This window comes from Rhododendron vialii, chromosome 6a (genome assembly GCF_030253575.1).
Source record: "Rhododendron vialii isolate Sample 1 chromosome 6a, ASM3025357v1".
In the NCBI taxonomy this organism is placed as follows: domain Eukaryota; kingdom Viridiplantae; phylum Streptophyta; class Magnoliopsida; order Ericales; family Ericaceae; genus Rhododendron; species Rhododendron vialii.
Window position 1 is genome coordinate 38,650,576 of NC_080562.1, and position 17,839 is coordinate 38,668,414.

At 38.5% G+C, this 17,839-nt stretch overlaps 2 protein-coding genes across 4 annotated transcripts in view; one reads left to right on the forward strand and one right to left on the reverse strand.

Moving 5' to 3' along the window:
* Positions 1-5,928, reverse strand: part of LOC131328830 (uncharacterized) — a 79,462-nt gene extending 73,534 nt beyond the window's left edge. The window contains exons 1-6 of the mRNA XM_058361758.1: positions 5,645-5,928; positions 4,616-5,019; positions 4,441-4,525; positions 3,920-4,306; positions 3,226-3,329; positions 3,026-3,087 (exon numbers count right to left, since the gene is read on the reverse strand). Coding sequence (XP_058217741.1) covers positions 3,026-3,087; positions 3,226-3,329; positions 3,920-4,306; positions 4,441-4,525; positions 4,616-5,019; positions 5,645-5,680 — 1,078 coding nt within the window. The 5' untranslated portion in view covers positions 5,681-5,928. The remainder of the gene's footprint in view (positions 1-3,025; positions 3,088-3,225; positions 3,330-3,919; positions 4,307-4,440; positions 4,526-4,615; positions 5,020-5,644) is intronic.
* The window catches only part of LOC131328834 (uncharacterized), a 76,915-nt gene that overhangs the window by 45,364 nt on the left and 13,712 nt on the right, over positions 1-17,839 (forward strand). The gene's annotated exons all lie outside the window — the stretch shown is intronic.

Below are 17,839 nucleotides of genomic sequence, written 5' to 3' on the forward strand. Positions count from 1 at the left end.
TTTCAATTGGGTTCTTGATTTATCGTTGGTTTTTATAACGCCATACGTCCCGGAATTACTTGCCCCTATGAGAAGCCGTGCAACTTAGAGAATAAACAAATTACTTTCCTTCACTGTATTCGATTTGGGTGTCACAGTTCAATTAGTAATCCTCGTCTCTCTCCTTCTCCTTCGTGGCAATACTTGCCTTGGTTCAAAACTATAGGAGTAGATGCCTCTGTCGTAGTGGCCACCACCCATTTGATAAATTGCCTCAGAGAGGAGCATGTAAGTGGTTCCTACTGATGAATCGTTCTGCTTATTTAACATCAGTAAATGTAAGAAATTCGAACATATCCTTTTAATTGAGGGAATTGTAGAAAGGAGTTTGACAGATTCTCGATAGGACTTTAAATCTTCAATCAAATTCAGTCTTGGGACTTCAATTACAAAGCAAGAGGTTACTCATTTGAATATGAGGCCAATCACTTTGAGCAAATTACTATTTCTAATGCAGGAACCCATCGACGTTGGATGATAATGAACTGTTAGAGTGGGCCGGGGTAGACATTATTTATTTTTGAGCTATCAAGCTGCGCATATTTCACATTTTCTTCTATGTTGATAGTCCTTAAAAAGTCCATAATCGAAACAGAGCACTGATCGGTTGCTAAGGATGACTAGATGTACAACGGAATTTCCTGTACCTAATCCAAGCATGTCATTTTCGGGTTCTTTGTATTTCAGTACTTGGGTAAATGGTGTCAGTTTAAGGTTGATTCAAAGAAGTTCATTGTTACTGACAGCTGATCTATGCAAAAATGTGTCATCCATTACACTGTTAGTTGGGCAGAGGAACTTTAGAGTTATGGTCCAGGCATAGGCTCAAGGGAAAGTTATTTGAGCAGTGATGTCAAAGAGCTCATCATGTGTTTTTAGGACATTATGACGGGTTTTTTATAGTTGGTTGTTCGGGGCCATTTACCCGAATCTCGACCGATCCTGGTTCTTGAAAATTAATAACTAGACAAACCTCTGTTGGCTAAATTGATTCCATGTGGCCCTTTATCTCTCTTTCACTATTATTGATAAGCATTTCGGATAGTGTAGGAAAACTAACCATCAAGTTTTGTGCCTTATCTTTTCAAGGTGATCACCCAAATTTGGAAACATCCTAAATTGAAAATAGAGAGAAGATATGGGACCGAGGTCTCACAAAATGAAAGTGTCGTGTGGGAGATGAAAACTGATGCATGGAAGTACTTTATGATTTTTTGATCAAGAATTGCATATTAGGTAAGACTTAAACCAGGAAAAAGAGAGAAATTAGATTATCTTTATCTGTTATCATCTTTGACTAAATCACTCAAATTATCATGTGGGCAGGTAAACCTTTTGTGGACCCTACTCGATGAATCAAAGTTCAAGCGCACCTGTGGTATCTCAAGTTGCAGTGATTTGGAAAGACAATGAAGATACTTTAGATTTAAGAGAACGTGATATATTGGTGCAAAAACATGATGGCCACAGTGAAAGGATCAAATATTACTACAGATGTTACGATTCCTTACAATATCCGATGCTATTTCCTTTTGGAGAGCCCAACAGGCATCGTGCTATTTCCTAAGTTTCAAAGTGATGTAAGTTATACAATTTCTTACGGCTAAAACATTGGTCATCCACACTATTAATGTTCAAATAAAATGAGATGGATGATGTGTTGGTTCTCTGTTTTTTTTGCAAATATGCTACCTTTTTTTTATAAGAACATCGCATTTGGTTTCACTCTCTTCTTCTACGAGGCATATGCATCATTCTCTGGCCAAGCCGCATACAACGATTGGTATCTGGCCTTTTATAACATCTTCTTCACATCTTTTTTGCCGATAAAAGAAGAAAGAGTACCAGAGCTGTATAACACAAAAGGTGTGCCAAAATAGTGAATCCCTTGGATTGGAACATTTGAAATTGATTTCTGCTTCAATAAACTCTTGCTATTTCTCTACCATCATCTCTACGAAAACGAAAAACACTTCCCGATATCAATTCAACCAATGAGCACGCGGAAACGTGCGAAGCACGAGCATTAGACTAGTATATACTTAAAAGTCCATAAGTGGGATTCTGATGAAAGCAGATTACAAGGTTATTGGGAAGAGATTCCTCAAGTAGGACGTGTTCTAATGGTTCAAGAACAGCTGCAGAAGTGTCGGCATAGACCAGGAAAGGTCTGATGCAATAATTATGGTTTTTTGAATCAAGATGCGGAGAACAAGTACTGGACACGCTTTTAGGATTAGACGATTATACGGACCTAATTTGGCGCTTAAGTTACATTGATGAAGTAATGGACATGCTCCTAGGAGTATCCAAAGAGCATAGAAGTCTAACACACATGCCTCCTCTATAAATGTGTCTGAGCTTCCTATAAAATATCTCTTAAAAACATGGCATAAGGCCACAAAGATGTTGGGTTAATTCACCTATCGCCCCTCCCCCTTCCCGTCCCCTTCTCTAGAAAATCAATCAGCTACGAGTCACTTAAAGGAAAAGTTGTTTACTATGACACAAAGCATCTCAGTCCAAAAAAACGAAAACAAAGAACAGAAAGCAAATAGCATAAAGCACCAAATCCAAAAGATTCCTAGGACGCTTGAACCAATAACATTAATATAGTATGGAACATGACAAATACAAATTCTCTTACCCAAAGGGGCAAAGACGGAATTTTTTGCTGCGGAAAAGGCAGGCAAGGACTGGAATCTGTCTCTGCTGTGGGAAAAAGAAAGGAAGAAAAATGAAGTCATCAGAAGCTTGTATGGCATTTTCACCAAACCAAGCCTTGTGTGCCATTTTCAATTCATCATAATAATTAGGAAGTATAAGTTACATTTGTTTAATAGTAATGACAATGCATAGTTTTTGAGTGAAGAACACCGAGAAAAATGGCTTCAATTTACAGAATTGCCACTGCCACGTCATCCCTCTTTTGTTGTTTTTCCATAATTTAATCGTAAGAATAGAGTTCTAGAGCACGAAAAAACACCTGATGGAGCATCCTTGGTAGGGGTCCTGTTCATGGTCCTTAAGGAATCAGTAAGTGCGATGCTGTCACAATAAGGTACACCAGTTTTATTCGGCCACTCAAGGTTTAACCATTAACCGCAACAAGAGATATAAGAAGAATGAATGTGCATAAAGAGAAGAAACACAATACGGAAAAAAGGTTATTAAACAACTGCGCACTCAAACCAGTCCATAGTGCTAAAATCAAAGTCCCCATTCTTGAATTTAAATCCTGCTTCCTTAAGCCAGAAAACAGCATGTTTCTCCAGTTCTTCACTTCTCGCCTATATGGGAACGCAGATGATAACTTGATGAAATAAAGTATCAGATAGTCATTCTGGACAACTCGTTACACAGACATGCATATGAAGTATGCTAAACAAGCTCAACGGCATATGATTAAGTTACTCTTTTAACACACATAAACGACTCAGCCAGTAATTTAAAGTTGTAAACCGGGATGCGTGAGGCACAAACAAATCGCATGGAGCTTGAAAAAGGGAAGCCAACGCATTATGTTTAATTTGCCACCGATGTGAGACTATAAGAATAACACTTCTACAATGTGAAAATATATTGGTATCGCGTGATTTTGGTTTATTTTTCTTGTAAAATTTGTGGCTATATATAATTTTAACAAATTAATTATGCAACTATGACGTCACGGTTCGATACAGATTGGACCGGTGACCCATTCGCCAGGTCCCTTCACCGGTACGCTCACTGGTCCGGTCCTCCCTCTGTATTCATATCTCAATGCCGACCCCAAGTGATTGGGACATAAGGCTCGGTTTGATTTGGTAATGCCTGCGCAAATATGTCTTGTTTCTATTATGAAGCAAGGAACCAGAATATGAGGTATTAAAACACATACACAAGGTGACCGTGACAGGTACTGAACAATTTCCTCAATAGCATGACCAGCCCTCCCAAAAACTTCAAGCAATAGTGCAGCTGACCTCATAACCATCTTATCCCTGCGAATCTTAGTTGACTTGCCATTTTTACAGTCTCCCATTAATTTCTCCTCATAAGTTAGTATTAGGATTTGAAACTGTAACCAATGCAGGATGGTGGTTCTTCCGCTTGAACCAACACCACCTTCGACGTACAAATCGATAGGGACCAAAATCTTTTCGCGAGCCACAATCAGCAAGAGAGCCAACTCAATGAGCTTTCCTTTCCTTGCATAATGGTACGCTTCCTTTGCAACTTCCTCGGATGAACACGCAAGAAACTTAATAGTATCCCCAACATGTCCCTGCAACAAGTCAATAAAAGAGCCCCAGGAGGAAACCTCTTAATTCTTTCATCCACCTCATATCCAAACCTTTGACAGCTGAAGATTAAAAAAAAAAGTAAATATAAGCAAGCATTCTATGAAAACAAACAAACCGCTCCGAGTTGGCAAAGATACAGTATCATTTGAAAAGTCGATTGCCCTCCAAATGGATACGACTCCAAAGAGGGGTACTGACTTCTGCACAAGAGGAAAAATGAGATGGAATGAAAAACACAGTGCCAAAATCAGGAAGAAGAAGTACTATGTGTGTGTTTTCTTCTTTTTGACCTTGCAAAGTTAAACGCTATATCGAGTGGGCGCAACCCATTCCTCCGATCTTCGCCATGATCATATCTATAATCAGAATATCTGGTATCACTTCGAGCTTTATGGTGAAGAAATAACTGGACCAGGTCCGATGAACAAAATCTAGCCGCACGATGCAAGAGGTGATCCCCATCCACATCCAGTCCTAGGCCACCCAATTTCCCTTCCAGCAACGCAGTGGCACATTTCACGTTATCACGCATGCAGAGATTATCCAAAAGATGGTGCCGGCAATATTGAGGTGTGCCATCAATTAATAGAGGCAGGGTTGTCAAAAATGAGATCAGTCTTTCCTCGTCATCACCGGAAAGGATCTTCTCAATCTTTTCTTCCAAATCATAACTACTACAATCAGCACTCGCTTCCTTTCAATGGTTAACAACGAGTAGAACAAAAGGAAGTTAACAAAACGAAAATAAAACAAAATGAAAATCTCCATATTTCGTTATTCTTACACAAGCTTGCCTTCTTATGATATTAATATGTCACCTGTTACAAAACTATCACTTCCTACCTAAAATTCATCTTCTACAGTTGTTTTTTTTTTTTTTTTTTTGTTGTTGAAGTAAATGACTTTATTGGGCAAAACCCAATTAAAATTTATCCTAACTATAGCAAAAATGAATTTTGCTTACCCTTAAATTCTTCTCCAGAATATTGATAGATAAGGCTAAATTTCTGAAAGAAATCAAAATAAAACCAAAAGTTCTGAATATAACATGAAAAAAGATTGGATTTTTTGTTACAACTTCGAACTATACCAAAATCCTTTTGCTATCGGCTAAAGTAGATTATAAATTTCGGTAAAAAGTTAAGAATCTACATGTAGTATCAGTTGGAAAGATTGACCAAGGTTTGTTTCTATCCAAAATGAAAAACTACGCAGCTTTTAGAATAGAACCCAAACACACATACAAACACCTCATATACGTATAACACACAGAGAGAGAGAGAGAGAGAGAGAGAGAGAGAGAGAGGGATCTTCCATACCGCCATTCCTTCTGCGCTGTTCTGTGGATAAAACATCGATCGAGAGAGAGAGAGAGAGAGAGAGAGAACCCGTGGGTCGGGGTGAAATCAGGGATTTCGCGTCTGTAAAGAGAGAGGGGGAGAGAGATAGAGAGAGAGAGAATCGGTGGGTCGGGGTGAAATCAGGGATTTCGCGCTTCGAGTCTATGACGGGTGGGCCAGCCCAATGTATCTAGGGCGAAGCATGGGCCGCTCCAGAAAACTAGCCTAATGCATAGAGAACTACAGCTCATTTTTCAAATGCACGCATAAGGACTGACAGAATCTTCAATTCTTACCCATTTATTATTACACCCAAAAAAAATTGGATGAAAAAAAAAGTAAGGATTAGAGATGTTTTTAAATGCGCAGCTCCGGGTGTGACTTTCTTTCGAGAGCCGCTGCCAAAGGATTGGAGATGATCTGAGAGTGGCTTTCAACCCCGCCACCAAAACCACGTTCACCGACTTGTTCGCCATCAACTCCACCAGCGGCCGGAGGAAGATTTCGAAGAGGATTATAAGGTCGTTATAGCTCTCTCTCCTCGCGACAACCACGAAGATGTCGTCTGTAGGTTGACGTTCTCGATTCCACCTTCTCGCTGATCGAGGCGAATCAACTCGATTCAAATAGTTATATATATAATTCAAATATCTTAAGATGTTTAGTAGTCGGTATTTTTAATTGGTTCATTTTAGTGACTTACCAGTATTTTATTTTCTTAGTTTAAGACTTGAGACAATTATTAATATTCTACTCTTAATTAATTGGTTAATGTTAGTGTATTTTGGTAATTTGAATAAAATTTGTTTTAATATAAACTTTCATTTAACTTATCTTCGTAATTTTAAGTACTTTAAATATTTTTTGAAGATGATATATTAGATCAAATCAAACCCTGGTTTAAAATTGAAACCGAGCTGTATTTTAATGGTTTTGATTGGTTTAGTTCTATAACTTTTGTGAGTTGGTTTGGTTTTTCAAATTCATAATTTTTATGTATTGGTTTGGTTCTTAATTTACTATAAAACCGAACCAATTCGGATCATGTTCAACCCTAGTAATCAAGGTGTAAAAGGGGCAATGTATTTTAACAAGGAAAAGTAAAAACAAAATGAATTGCTAATGCCACGATAGGTTTGTCTAGTGCCACGACAATCATGCATGTGTGACTCTTTTGCCCTCACGTTTGTATCTCTCTTTCTTTCCGTCACCACTTTCTGTTGTCCACCACAGAGTCGCCGACTCCACTTGTCTCTTATTTCAGCTCCACTCCCCGGCTTAACGTCTCTCTCTCTCTAGGGACACAATACACTATTCCACCAATGGCCACTATCAAGATGAGGATTCTTACTCTTTTCTCACATCTGCCTCTTCAACCAAATTCCTTTATTTGGTCCCAACTATAACTTGTAGAAGAACACCTCATCTTCAACCTTATTCGCATCATCGTCAGTGAAATTCGAATTAAGAAAAAACGTAACCAAACTCTAGTTTTTCTCTTTGCATCTGTACATAGATCTATATCACATGAAAATAGAGGATTTGAAAAATGAAATAAACCAGAAGATGTCGTGATGCTCTCCTTTTCTTCCTAATTGAGACAGAAAAATTGAGTGTTTATGTAAAACAAGAAGAGTATTTATTTACGTTAGGAGATGGGGTATCTGTATAACTATTATGAGAGAGAGAGAGAGAGAGAGAGAGAGAGAGAGAGAGAGAGAGAGAGAGAGAGAGATATATATGCAGTTTGCAATTGACGGTAATGGGTAGATGGATCTGGTGGTGAAAATTTTATTTGGTGGTGTGTCAGTTCAGGGGTCTTGATGGGCGGGTGAAAATCGGAAGAGGATGAGAACTGAGAGGAAAAAGTGATCAAAGTGGGTTTTCTTCTACTAGCTATTTCGGGGGGGGGGGGTGAATATGAGTGGGTTTGACCAGCGAGGGCAATATGGTGAAACCAAATTAAATATCGTGGCATTAGAAAGAACCATCATGGCATTAGCGCCAGCCAATGGGTAAAAATAGGGCTGCTCAAAAAATTCGGTGAACCGTGAAATCGGTCTGGACCGAACCGATTCGTACCTTTTGGATTTTGTCCATGAATTAATGGTTCAAACACGAATTGAAAAATTAGAAAACCGTGACTTGTGGTTCGGTTCACGGATTTTTATTACAAAATCGTGAATTAACCGAATCGGACCGTGAGATATTTATTACATGCATACATACATATATGTGTGTGTGTGTGTGCGCGCATTTATATAATAAATTGTTAGTAATGTTAACACTTTTCCCTACCAATTTTAGTATTTTATCTTAATAATGAGATATAGTGTAGATGTAAATAAAATATAGGGAGTCAATCGTTGTTTTTTCGCATAAATTATAGGGAACCCTAGTTGAGTTACAATAGTTCGTTTTTTTTCCAATTTTTTAACGTTATCTACCTAATAAAACACAAGGGTGTGGAGACCACACAAACACAAGTTGAAAAAAGACTGTGATTCATTTGACCCAAGGGCTGATGTATGCTCTCCAACTCTCTTAAGAAAACACCCACACTCTTACAAATATATTACAAAAATGTCATCAGTTCTTTTTACCCACTACTCGACTTCTGGCGTTGGCATAAAAAAACAAAAATATATTACAAAAATGTCCGTGCCTACGGTACTACCGGGGTGCATAGTGCCGTAGGTACGGGCAAGCACTAATATACTATAATGATACAATCTTACTAGTGTTTAGATTCTTTGAATCTGATTTTTGAAGTAGGCTTTTAGTAGTTTATGTAACAAGTACTTTATGGTGGTGTTAAACTTAGTTCTGAATGTAACCTTCTTCCCTTTTAGTGTGGGATATATGCTTGAACTTTATTTTTGTTAAAATCCGTAGACAAAATCGTAACCGATTCATGAGTCACGGATCGGATTGGAACTGGACAGTAGGGGGATTCAAACTTGACAACCGTGACTAGCAGTTCGGTCCTCAAATTCCTAGAAACCCGAACCGATTCGGACCGCGAGCAGCCGTAGGTAAAAATCTGCATAACTGTATCCAACCTTTAAAATATAAAATAACATCCAAAGTGGGTCGAGCTTGTGACCTGAAGTTTTTATAAAATAGGGTTAGAATTACCATATTAAGTCTATCTATTCATTGTGGGGGCTTAAACACACATAAATTGCCTTTGCTATGCAAACAACATCGCCCTGAACCTCAACACGATCACTCTAGCCCGTGACATGGATTAACTCGTGAATTAACATCGATAAAGCTTGCACATGTTTTGACATACACCTCTTCATATGTAAATATTTTCGCGTCGAACTCGTGTACGTAGTAGTAATGTCACGTAATGTTTAATTCAATGCATGTGAATCGCACATGGTGCATGTGGGTACGCATCAATAGAACTACCATATGTATACGTTTTGAGTCCAATTTAATTCCAGGCCCGGAATTGCATACATATTTGATGTAATGGATATTGCAAAAATTTTACGTAAGGCCTAAAGTATAATAGGAAAGTTATTAAACGTTTTTATATAATTAAACAAACCTTAATTCTTGGCTTTCTTGAGTAATAACTAGTTTCTAAATTTATGTATGTGTTTGATTTAGTTAGAACCTAATAAAAGTATAAATATTCATAAATGCATATAACCGTATCTGAGTCCCTTTTTTCTCTCAGTCCTTTCCTCTCCAAAGGCCAATGGAGAGGCTTCACTCCTTTCCTTGAGCCCGTTTATATAATAGAACTACCATACGTATACATTTTGAGTCTAATTTAATATAGGCCCATAATTGCATACATATTTGATGTAATGAATATCACAAAAAAAATTATGTAAGGCATAAAGTGTAATAGGAAAAAAATTAAACGTTTTCATATCAACCCCCCTTAATTGTCGCCTTTGTTTCTTGATCTTGAGTAATAACTAAGTTTCTAAATTTGTGTCTGTGTTCGATTTGATTAGAACTTGATAAAAGTATAAATATCCTATAGTATGTAGGACTGTATCCGAGTCTTAAGGCTTTTAATAAATATAATGGTCCAGGTGGGCCGAGCTTGTGACATATAACTCCGGCTCAAAATTACCATATTAAGTCCATATTATTAGTTTTGAGGGCTTAAATTAAGGGAAAATGACGGCTCAGGACGTGTTTTGATAATTAATACCCGTCAAGGATATGCTGAGAACATTTGTTAATGTTGAAAATGTCCTTGACGGGTATTAATTATCAAAATATGTCCTAAGCAGTCATTTTTCCTTAAATTTACAAACATAATTTCCTTTACTATGCAAAACATCATTGCCCTAAACCTAGCAAAGGCCCACTCCTACCCCTGCATGGTTAAACGCATGAAGTATCATCAATAATAGTTACACATGTTAGCCTTATGGCATGGAGATCGAAATATATTGAGTAATGTTCGTGTGCATGTTTTGACACCTCTCATAGACAAAACAATTATGTGTTGGGTTTTGTACTTAGTAGTAAATTTTACTTGTATTGCCAATTTCAAAACATGCAATGCTATAGCATGGTCAGCACAGGGATCAACGAACTTACTCTTAAGAGCATCTCCAATAGGAGATGTCAAATCTGATGCGGAGCTTGTAACGACAATATTTGACACTAATTGACAAACCAACCCAGATGTCTTTTTTAAGCCAAATCCTACGTGGCTTGTGACATGGATGAAGGGGGGAGGAAGCATGCCAACTTTGACTACCTACACCTTGCCTGCCAAATTTCAAAAGATGACTATTTGTATTTTGACATAAGGGTTGAAAAGGAATAATTTGATGTCAAATAAATAAAATTTGACATAAGGGTTGGAGAGGAGGTTTTGATGTCAAGAGACCACTCTGTGCAATATGGTAGGTTAAATGACTATGTGGAAACTATTCTGAAATTCAATCATTCAAGTTGGATCGAGATACAGTCAGATAAGCCTGGTACAGAACTACCCCCAACTTTCTGCAGAATGTATGTCAGATATAATGCACAGTTGAAGGGCTTTTACTGAGTGGTTGTAGGCCTGTGATTGGGTTGGATGGAGCTTTTTTGAAGGGTTTATATGGGGGACAAATACTTAGTGCAATTGGGGTGGATAGTAACAACAACATGTTTTCTATAGCCATAGCTGTGATAAAAGCAGAGACTAAGGATTTTTGGAGTTGGTTCTTGAAAATATTGTTGGAGGATATTGGCATTGTGGAGGAGAGGGGATGGACATTTATCTCAGATAGGCAAAAAGGCTTGATAGATCCATTCAAAGAGCTAATGCCAAATGCAGAACATAGATTCTGCCTTAAGCATTTGTACTCAAATTACAAAAAGAAGTTCAGAGGTAAGGAATTGAAAGATTTGATGTGGAGGTCAGCCTCTCCAACCACAGTTTGGGAACATAACCATCACATGAAAACATTTGAGGGTTTGGATAATGAGGCACACAAGTGGTTAAAGGACATTCCAGCTGAGCAATGGAGTATGTCCTACTTCAGCCCCAGAAGCAAGCGTGACTATTTGGTGAACAATCTGAGTGAGTCATTCAATAACTACATTCTAGAAGCAAGGGATAAACCTATAATTTCTATGCTGGAATGGATAAGGAGAAGAGTTATGAATAGATTTCAAATTAAGAGGATGGGAATGGAGAAATATAATAAGGGCATATGTCCAAGGATCATGGACAAATTAGATGTAATCAAGAACAATTCAAAGGACAGTTTTGCACACTTTTGTGGTGAGTACAAGTTTGAAGTGGACTGTCATGACACAACCTACACTGTGGATTTGAAGGACAAGACATGCGGATGCAGACAATGGGATTTAACAGGAATACCTTGTAAACATGCATGTGTTGCTATTGGCCTCAACAAGCAGAAGATAGAGGAATATGTGCATCCTTGCTACAGTAGAGATACGTATTTGGGGGTGCCCTTAGGAACAAAATCTTCAAGTCAACCAATCGACCTGGGTCCAACAAACGGGGCAAGTTGGGTTTCGCATGAGCCAGAGGCGAATGCATTCCGGATAGAACGAGTGACCACATGTGACAAGAATTCGGTTGGTCTCCCCCTCTCTAAATTTTGGCCTATTTATCCTTTGGCTTGGATAAGTGTTGTATAGCACATTCAAACTTTGCCCCGGTGGCCCATGTTGCCTTTAACCAAAATAAACAACTAACTTGACTTAATCTTCACATAAATCAAATGACTGCGTTTAATTTATCCAAACACTCCTCTCCCTCCCTCCCTCTCTCTCTTATGCGTTCAGATCGCATTATAACGAAACCTTAGTAGCCGCCACTCTCGTTATCGTCCGGTCTTTGAACAAATATGACACTCAGTTCGGTCTTGCAGAGCACAAGGATCTCGTCGTTTCTCTTTTTCTTCGATCTGGTCTTCTGAAAGCAACTCGCTGCCACATCTGAAAGGAATTCATCCATCAAAAGTTCTTCTCTTTTCGAACTTCATCATCCTTGAGTCAGCTGTGTTTGACAAAAATATGCCGGGTCTGGTACTTTGCCCAAAATGAAGGATCCATGTAGCGTAGGATACAATGTGGGTATGAGCTTGAGATATGTGTTCTACTCCCATACCCAATTTAAGCACCTAGATCCTCAGGTTTATGATATTTGAGCTGGCTTTAGCTTTGTGTAGCAGCATTTCTAGCCTTTCACATGGATGGGGGGACAGAAATTTAATACTTTTCCTTAGTCTCATATCTATAACGTTCTCAGATAATAGGTCATACACTATTTCGCGTACTAGGTATTACATTATTACAAAAGAAATCCACCGGTAACACCCGGTATTCTGGCTGGAATGGTAGTATGTGATTTTTACACTAGTTTTCACCTAAAACGGTATGGTATTCACACCTTCGGTCCCGGTTCCATACCCGACTTGTAGACACACCCCAGTTTTCAAAGATTTGAGTTAAGAAAGGCTTGATGGTTAGACATGCATCCTATACTCGTGCCTGAGCGGCTGAGCCCATGTGACAAAGATTGCATGTGTATGCCATATCGCTCGTATCTCTTGGCGTTCCAATGTCTATAGTACTTGCTCATGAATTTTAGTTAGATGGAGCAGTTATTGAAAGGTGGTGATCTTTTGTTTCCGTGTTTTCATTTTGTCTAATATCGATCGTGAATAGGTTTTTGATAAGGCTTATTTGTTTGAGCAGGGTGTTGGTCCTTGGACCTCCTCTACGAAGAAGTCAGATTACATAAATCATATCCCAAAATCATTCTCTAGTTCTCACTATTCTGCAAGTTTGGATGTTCAAGCAAAGAAGCAAACTGAACCCAAAGAGCAAAATGTGCCCCAATGTCTGTCCAAGGCGATGCTTTCACGTTTTGCTAGGTTGCTCAGGAGGGGGATGAGAATTGCTTGATTCATGTACAAGCTCTTGCAGCTTCTTTAATGATTAATTATTACTCCCTTCGTCCCATAAAGTTGATCTCCTATGAAACTACGTGCAATTTTCGAACTTAAAAATAACATACTAAAGAATTTTTTGAATTTTTTACACCGTTCAAAAGATCTCTGATGTGAAATTTTAATGTACTCGCAAGCGCACGAATCGTACCAATAGTATAGTTATGCAAGTGCGAGGTCGAACCCACAGAGACTTGTGATTTTTTTTATAGGAAAACTAAATAAACTTAAATTGATTATACCCTAACCTAGTTGACAAAAGTATGATTGGTTTTTAAACTAAAAATTAAATAAAGCAATGACAAAATAATAATTAAACTAGCACAGAAAAATAGTGAGATTGCCGGTTGAGAAAAGTAACTAAGGTTTTGGAATCCACACCCACAAATATTTAGCAACTAATCTTATGCAATGGTTTTTCATATAATTTCTACACAATGATTTAGAAGCTAATCTTAATCATCATGGATAATATGTCGTTAAGCCCTTTTTATTTATGACAAAAATATGTTCCTCCTCTGCTTCGCATGTTTAAGTCAAAATCATCAACTATATCCGCGTAAAACAAATCATATATAGTAGATATCCCGTACTTAAATATTAACAATGACAAATCAAGCAATTCGATTGATATGGTGATATCAAATCATGGAAAAAACCCATTCCGATTGAATCCATATCCGAGTTTCAACCAAATTAATTAATGAGTTCAGAACAATAAACTATGAAAGCACGTAGAAAAAATCAAGTGCATAAAACCAATCAATAAAATTCATGGGGTTTCATCCTCAACCCTAGTTCACAAGTTTAGCTACTCATGGATAAAAACATTGTATCAATTATTCGGCTAGAATCCAAGAAAATAATAAAGCTCACAAAGATTTCTTCTGCTCTTGTTCTTGTGTTCCCAGCCGTGGCTCTCCAAGTCGAACTTTCAATCCATGGTACTTCAAGTCGAACTTTCAATCCATGGTACTTCAAGTCGCCATTCATCCACGGAACGAACCCTATATATTCTTCTCATTTTATAGATGGTTCCCAAAATTGCCGTGAATCTTCTCAATAAAGGAAAATCCTAATCTTCCTAATCTGTTCGTTCTCGTCAACTAGGCAATCTTTGGGCTATAACACTTCTTCAACTTTCGGCAGAAGTAATATAATAAGTGGGGTCCCACCTCGTGAATTAATTTGATCACGGGTTTTGCTTCTTGAATCCAATGGCCGAAATAAACGTTATTATAATCTTTTTCCTGCAAACTAAACAATATAACATAATCATCAAAAAGATAATAGAAGTACTCAACTAAGCACATTTAATAACTAGCAACATATGGTATTGGGGCCAGTAAGTGTCAATATTATGTGCTCATCAATCTCATCAAAATTTATCAAACAAGATTTATATTGCATGAAAAAATATTTCGATAAGTATGTGTTTCCGTGCATACATGCTTGATGCTTCCATGCCATCATGCATGTGCACTCGATCCCTATTATGTTAAGTAAAAGCGAGCAGAGTTTTTGGTATGTCTACCGAGACCACGTCAGTTTTTGAAAGGGATTTGAATGACCTCGTTTATTAGCTAACCTATTGATTTAATTATTTCATTTGTCAGTGTTAGATCGTCCTAAGTAGCCCCTTATTCTGTGCGCGCACTTGCTATCATGATTGTTGATTTGCAGCAGTTTTGCGACTTGCCTTCCTGCTTGATGTCTAAAACACCGACTAATTACTTGCTCTTTTAACGTCTACCGGAGGATGGCAGTTGGAAGTCTTGAGACTTGTCTGGGTGGGTTTCGATCTGTTGATGCTTTACGTTTACGAGAACCAGGGTGGGGTATTAGCTAGGTTTTATGGAGACTATAGGGCTATATCCGGCATGGCTTTCTTACAGTAGATGGATTCCCAGAATCAGGGCGCGCTGCAAGTGCTGGATGGGCATGTAATAACTGTTTTCAAGGGCTGGTTTCTAACGAATTCTATTGACGTAAGGCACCGTTTCATTTTTCAATGGATTATGGTTTAGCACCAGGTTGGACTATAAACGCAAGGGAACCATGTTTGTTACATTGTTGAAACTAATGGGTACCAATCCAATTTAAGGACGGGAAAGGATCCAATTTCTTTCCTGAAACCATGCATGGAGTTTAATAACTTCCCACAGGTCAATGGTGGTACTATTTTAGCCCGACAAATGGGGCAAGTCGGGTTTCGCATGAGCCAGAGGCAAATGCATTCCGGATGGAACGAGTGACCGCACGTGACAAGAACTCGGCCAGTCTCCCCCCTCTCGAAACTCCTCCAAGCACACGGCACAGTCGCTGCCACCGCCGTGTTTGAATTTTCTTTTGATGATCATCGCTGCTGCTGCCGCCCTGTCCATCCTCGAGGTCGGGCGATGTCGTTATTCCTCCTAGGTTTTTTTTTTTTGAACAGAAGAAGGAGATGATTAACGTTGCCAAGAAGGGAGAGATGATTTGTTTGCCAAAATTTGTACTAGTAAAGATTTAATGACAAGAGGGAGGGATGATCAATATGAAGGCTTTCCTCATGTGAGTAGGAGTAGGAATGTGGAGTTCTGACATCATTGATTGGTCGAGTAAAAGATGGTTTTCTTTTTTCTTTTCTTTTCTTTTTTAATAAGGAAATTGACTTTGACACTTCATATTTAGCAATTGATACTTCACTTTTCGTTTTTCTTCTATTTGAAATTACAACAATACCCTTCTATGTATATGTGTGAGAAAATGGATAAATACTGCCAAATAAAGGGTAAACGGGTCCGTACATGCAAGGGCAGGAGAGGAGTGAGTTGTTGCAGGGAGCAAATGACAGACCCTCTAGTATTTATAGACTGGGTATACTTGCTTTCCAGTACTATTCATCGGAATTGGTCCAGCCGGATATCTAAATTTTGAAGCAAAGCTGGATGATTCGTAAACGCCCTTACCTATATCGGATTGAGATGATTTTTTACAGGGACCCTAAACAAAATGAGCGGCGCGCAAAAGCAATCTGTGTTCGGCTGTTGTACTCCTATGTCTACTGTACTCCCTCCGTTCCATATTGGGTCGACTATGGAGTTTAATAACTTCCCCAGGTCAATGCCGGTACTATTTTTACTCCAGTAACTCCACAACTCCAATAATTTCATTTTTTTTTTCCCGAAAATCAACCTATAATGAATTGAATTCATTGATAAAATATAGAATGCTGACCGGATCCCGTTCTCACAATGCAATGAGCAAAAAAGGAAATCACACGAAGAAATTACATAAAAGTATCATAATTCATGTAAATAAGGACTATTTGCAATAGGTCCAACCAAAAAAGCAACGGAATAATGTTCACAAATCATATAACCGAAGCCCTTTTTGGGTTCTATTTTGGGGTATGTAATGGACTAAAAACAAAAAAGAATGCCCTAAAAAGAACAAAAACTTCAAGTTAACCGATCACCAGGGTTCGACAAACGGGGCAAGTCGGGTTTCGCACGAGCCAGAGGCGAATGCATTTTGGATGGAACGAGTGTCTGCACGTGACAAGAACTCGGCTGGTCTCCCCCTCTCTAAGCTCCTCCAAGCACACGGCACAGTCGCGGCCGTTTTTGTATTCTCTCGTTTGGTGATCATCGCCGCCGCTGCCGCCTTGTCCGGCCTCGAGGTCGGGCGTCGACAGTGTTATTCCTCTTAGGTTGTCTTGGTGGGCTTCGTCGTGGGGCACTTTCGTGCAGAACCCCAAAAAATACAAAGCGATCATCATGACAATCCACACTAATTCTGGTATATTGTCTAACGAGAGAGAGACCATGCTATTGTTATATGAGAGAGAGAGAGAGAGAGAGAGAGAGAGAGAGAGAGAGAGAGAGATGATTAGTGTTGCCAAGAAAGGAGATGATTTGTTTTGCCCAAATTTGTACTAGTAAGATTTAATGACGTGAGAGGGAGGGATGATCATGAAGGTTTTCCTTATGTGAGTAGGAGTAGGAATGTGGAGTCCTTATGTAGTTATGTGAGTAGGAGTAGGAATGTGGAGTTCTGACGTCATTGGTCGAGCAATGGATGGTGTCCCGGCTCATGTGGGCTACCCACAGCCCCGGGTGTATCAGACAAATTGGAGTGTCTACAACTCTATACAAGTGGACTCCTATTAAAGGAGCGCCATGTCCAAATCAAAACTCTGGCTGACCCAATGCTACTTAGAAAGTTCAGTTTTCACCTTTTTTTTTTCTAATTGTTGAAGTGATTTATTTTCATAAAAATAATTCAATTTATTTTAGAACATAAGATGCAACTGTACGTGGGTTTGAATCCAATTTTTTATTAGGCAAAATAATGATTTTTCATTGAGTAAGATAATAAGTAATTAAATGGCAAATAATTACTCTCAACGAATGAAAATCTACTAGTAATTTTTTTTTGTTTTGGATCTTAAAATCTACTAGTATTTGTTTTGCAAAATATAGAGATGGTGTAGAGGCTAGGGTGGATGCTCTCCACTTACCTTTAGAAGGAATTTAGAGTATCTCCAGCAAGCAGAATTTACAAAAGTTGGCTTCAAAAAAAAATTGTATTTCGCTTGACTCCACGCTCCAAAGGTTTTTAGATTCGAAAATTTACAGCTGCTATTGATTCCTATGGGCCTTTCTATATGAAATTTTGCTTTCATTTGATTTCAATGGGTCTCCCTAGTGAACGGTTAGAATTGGTCCCA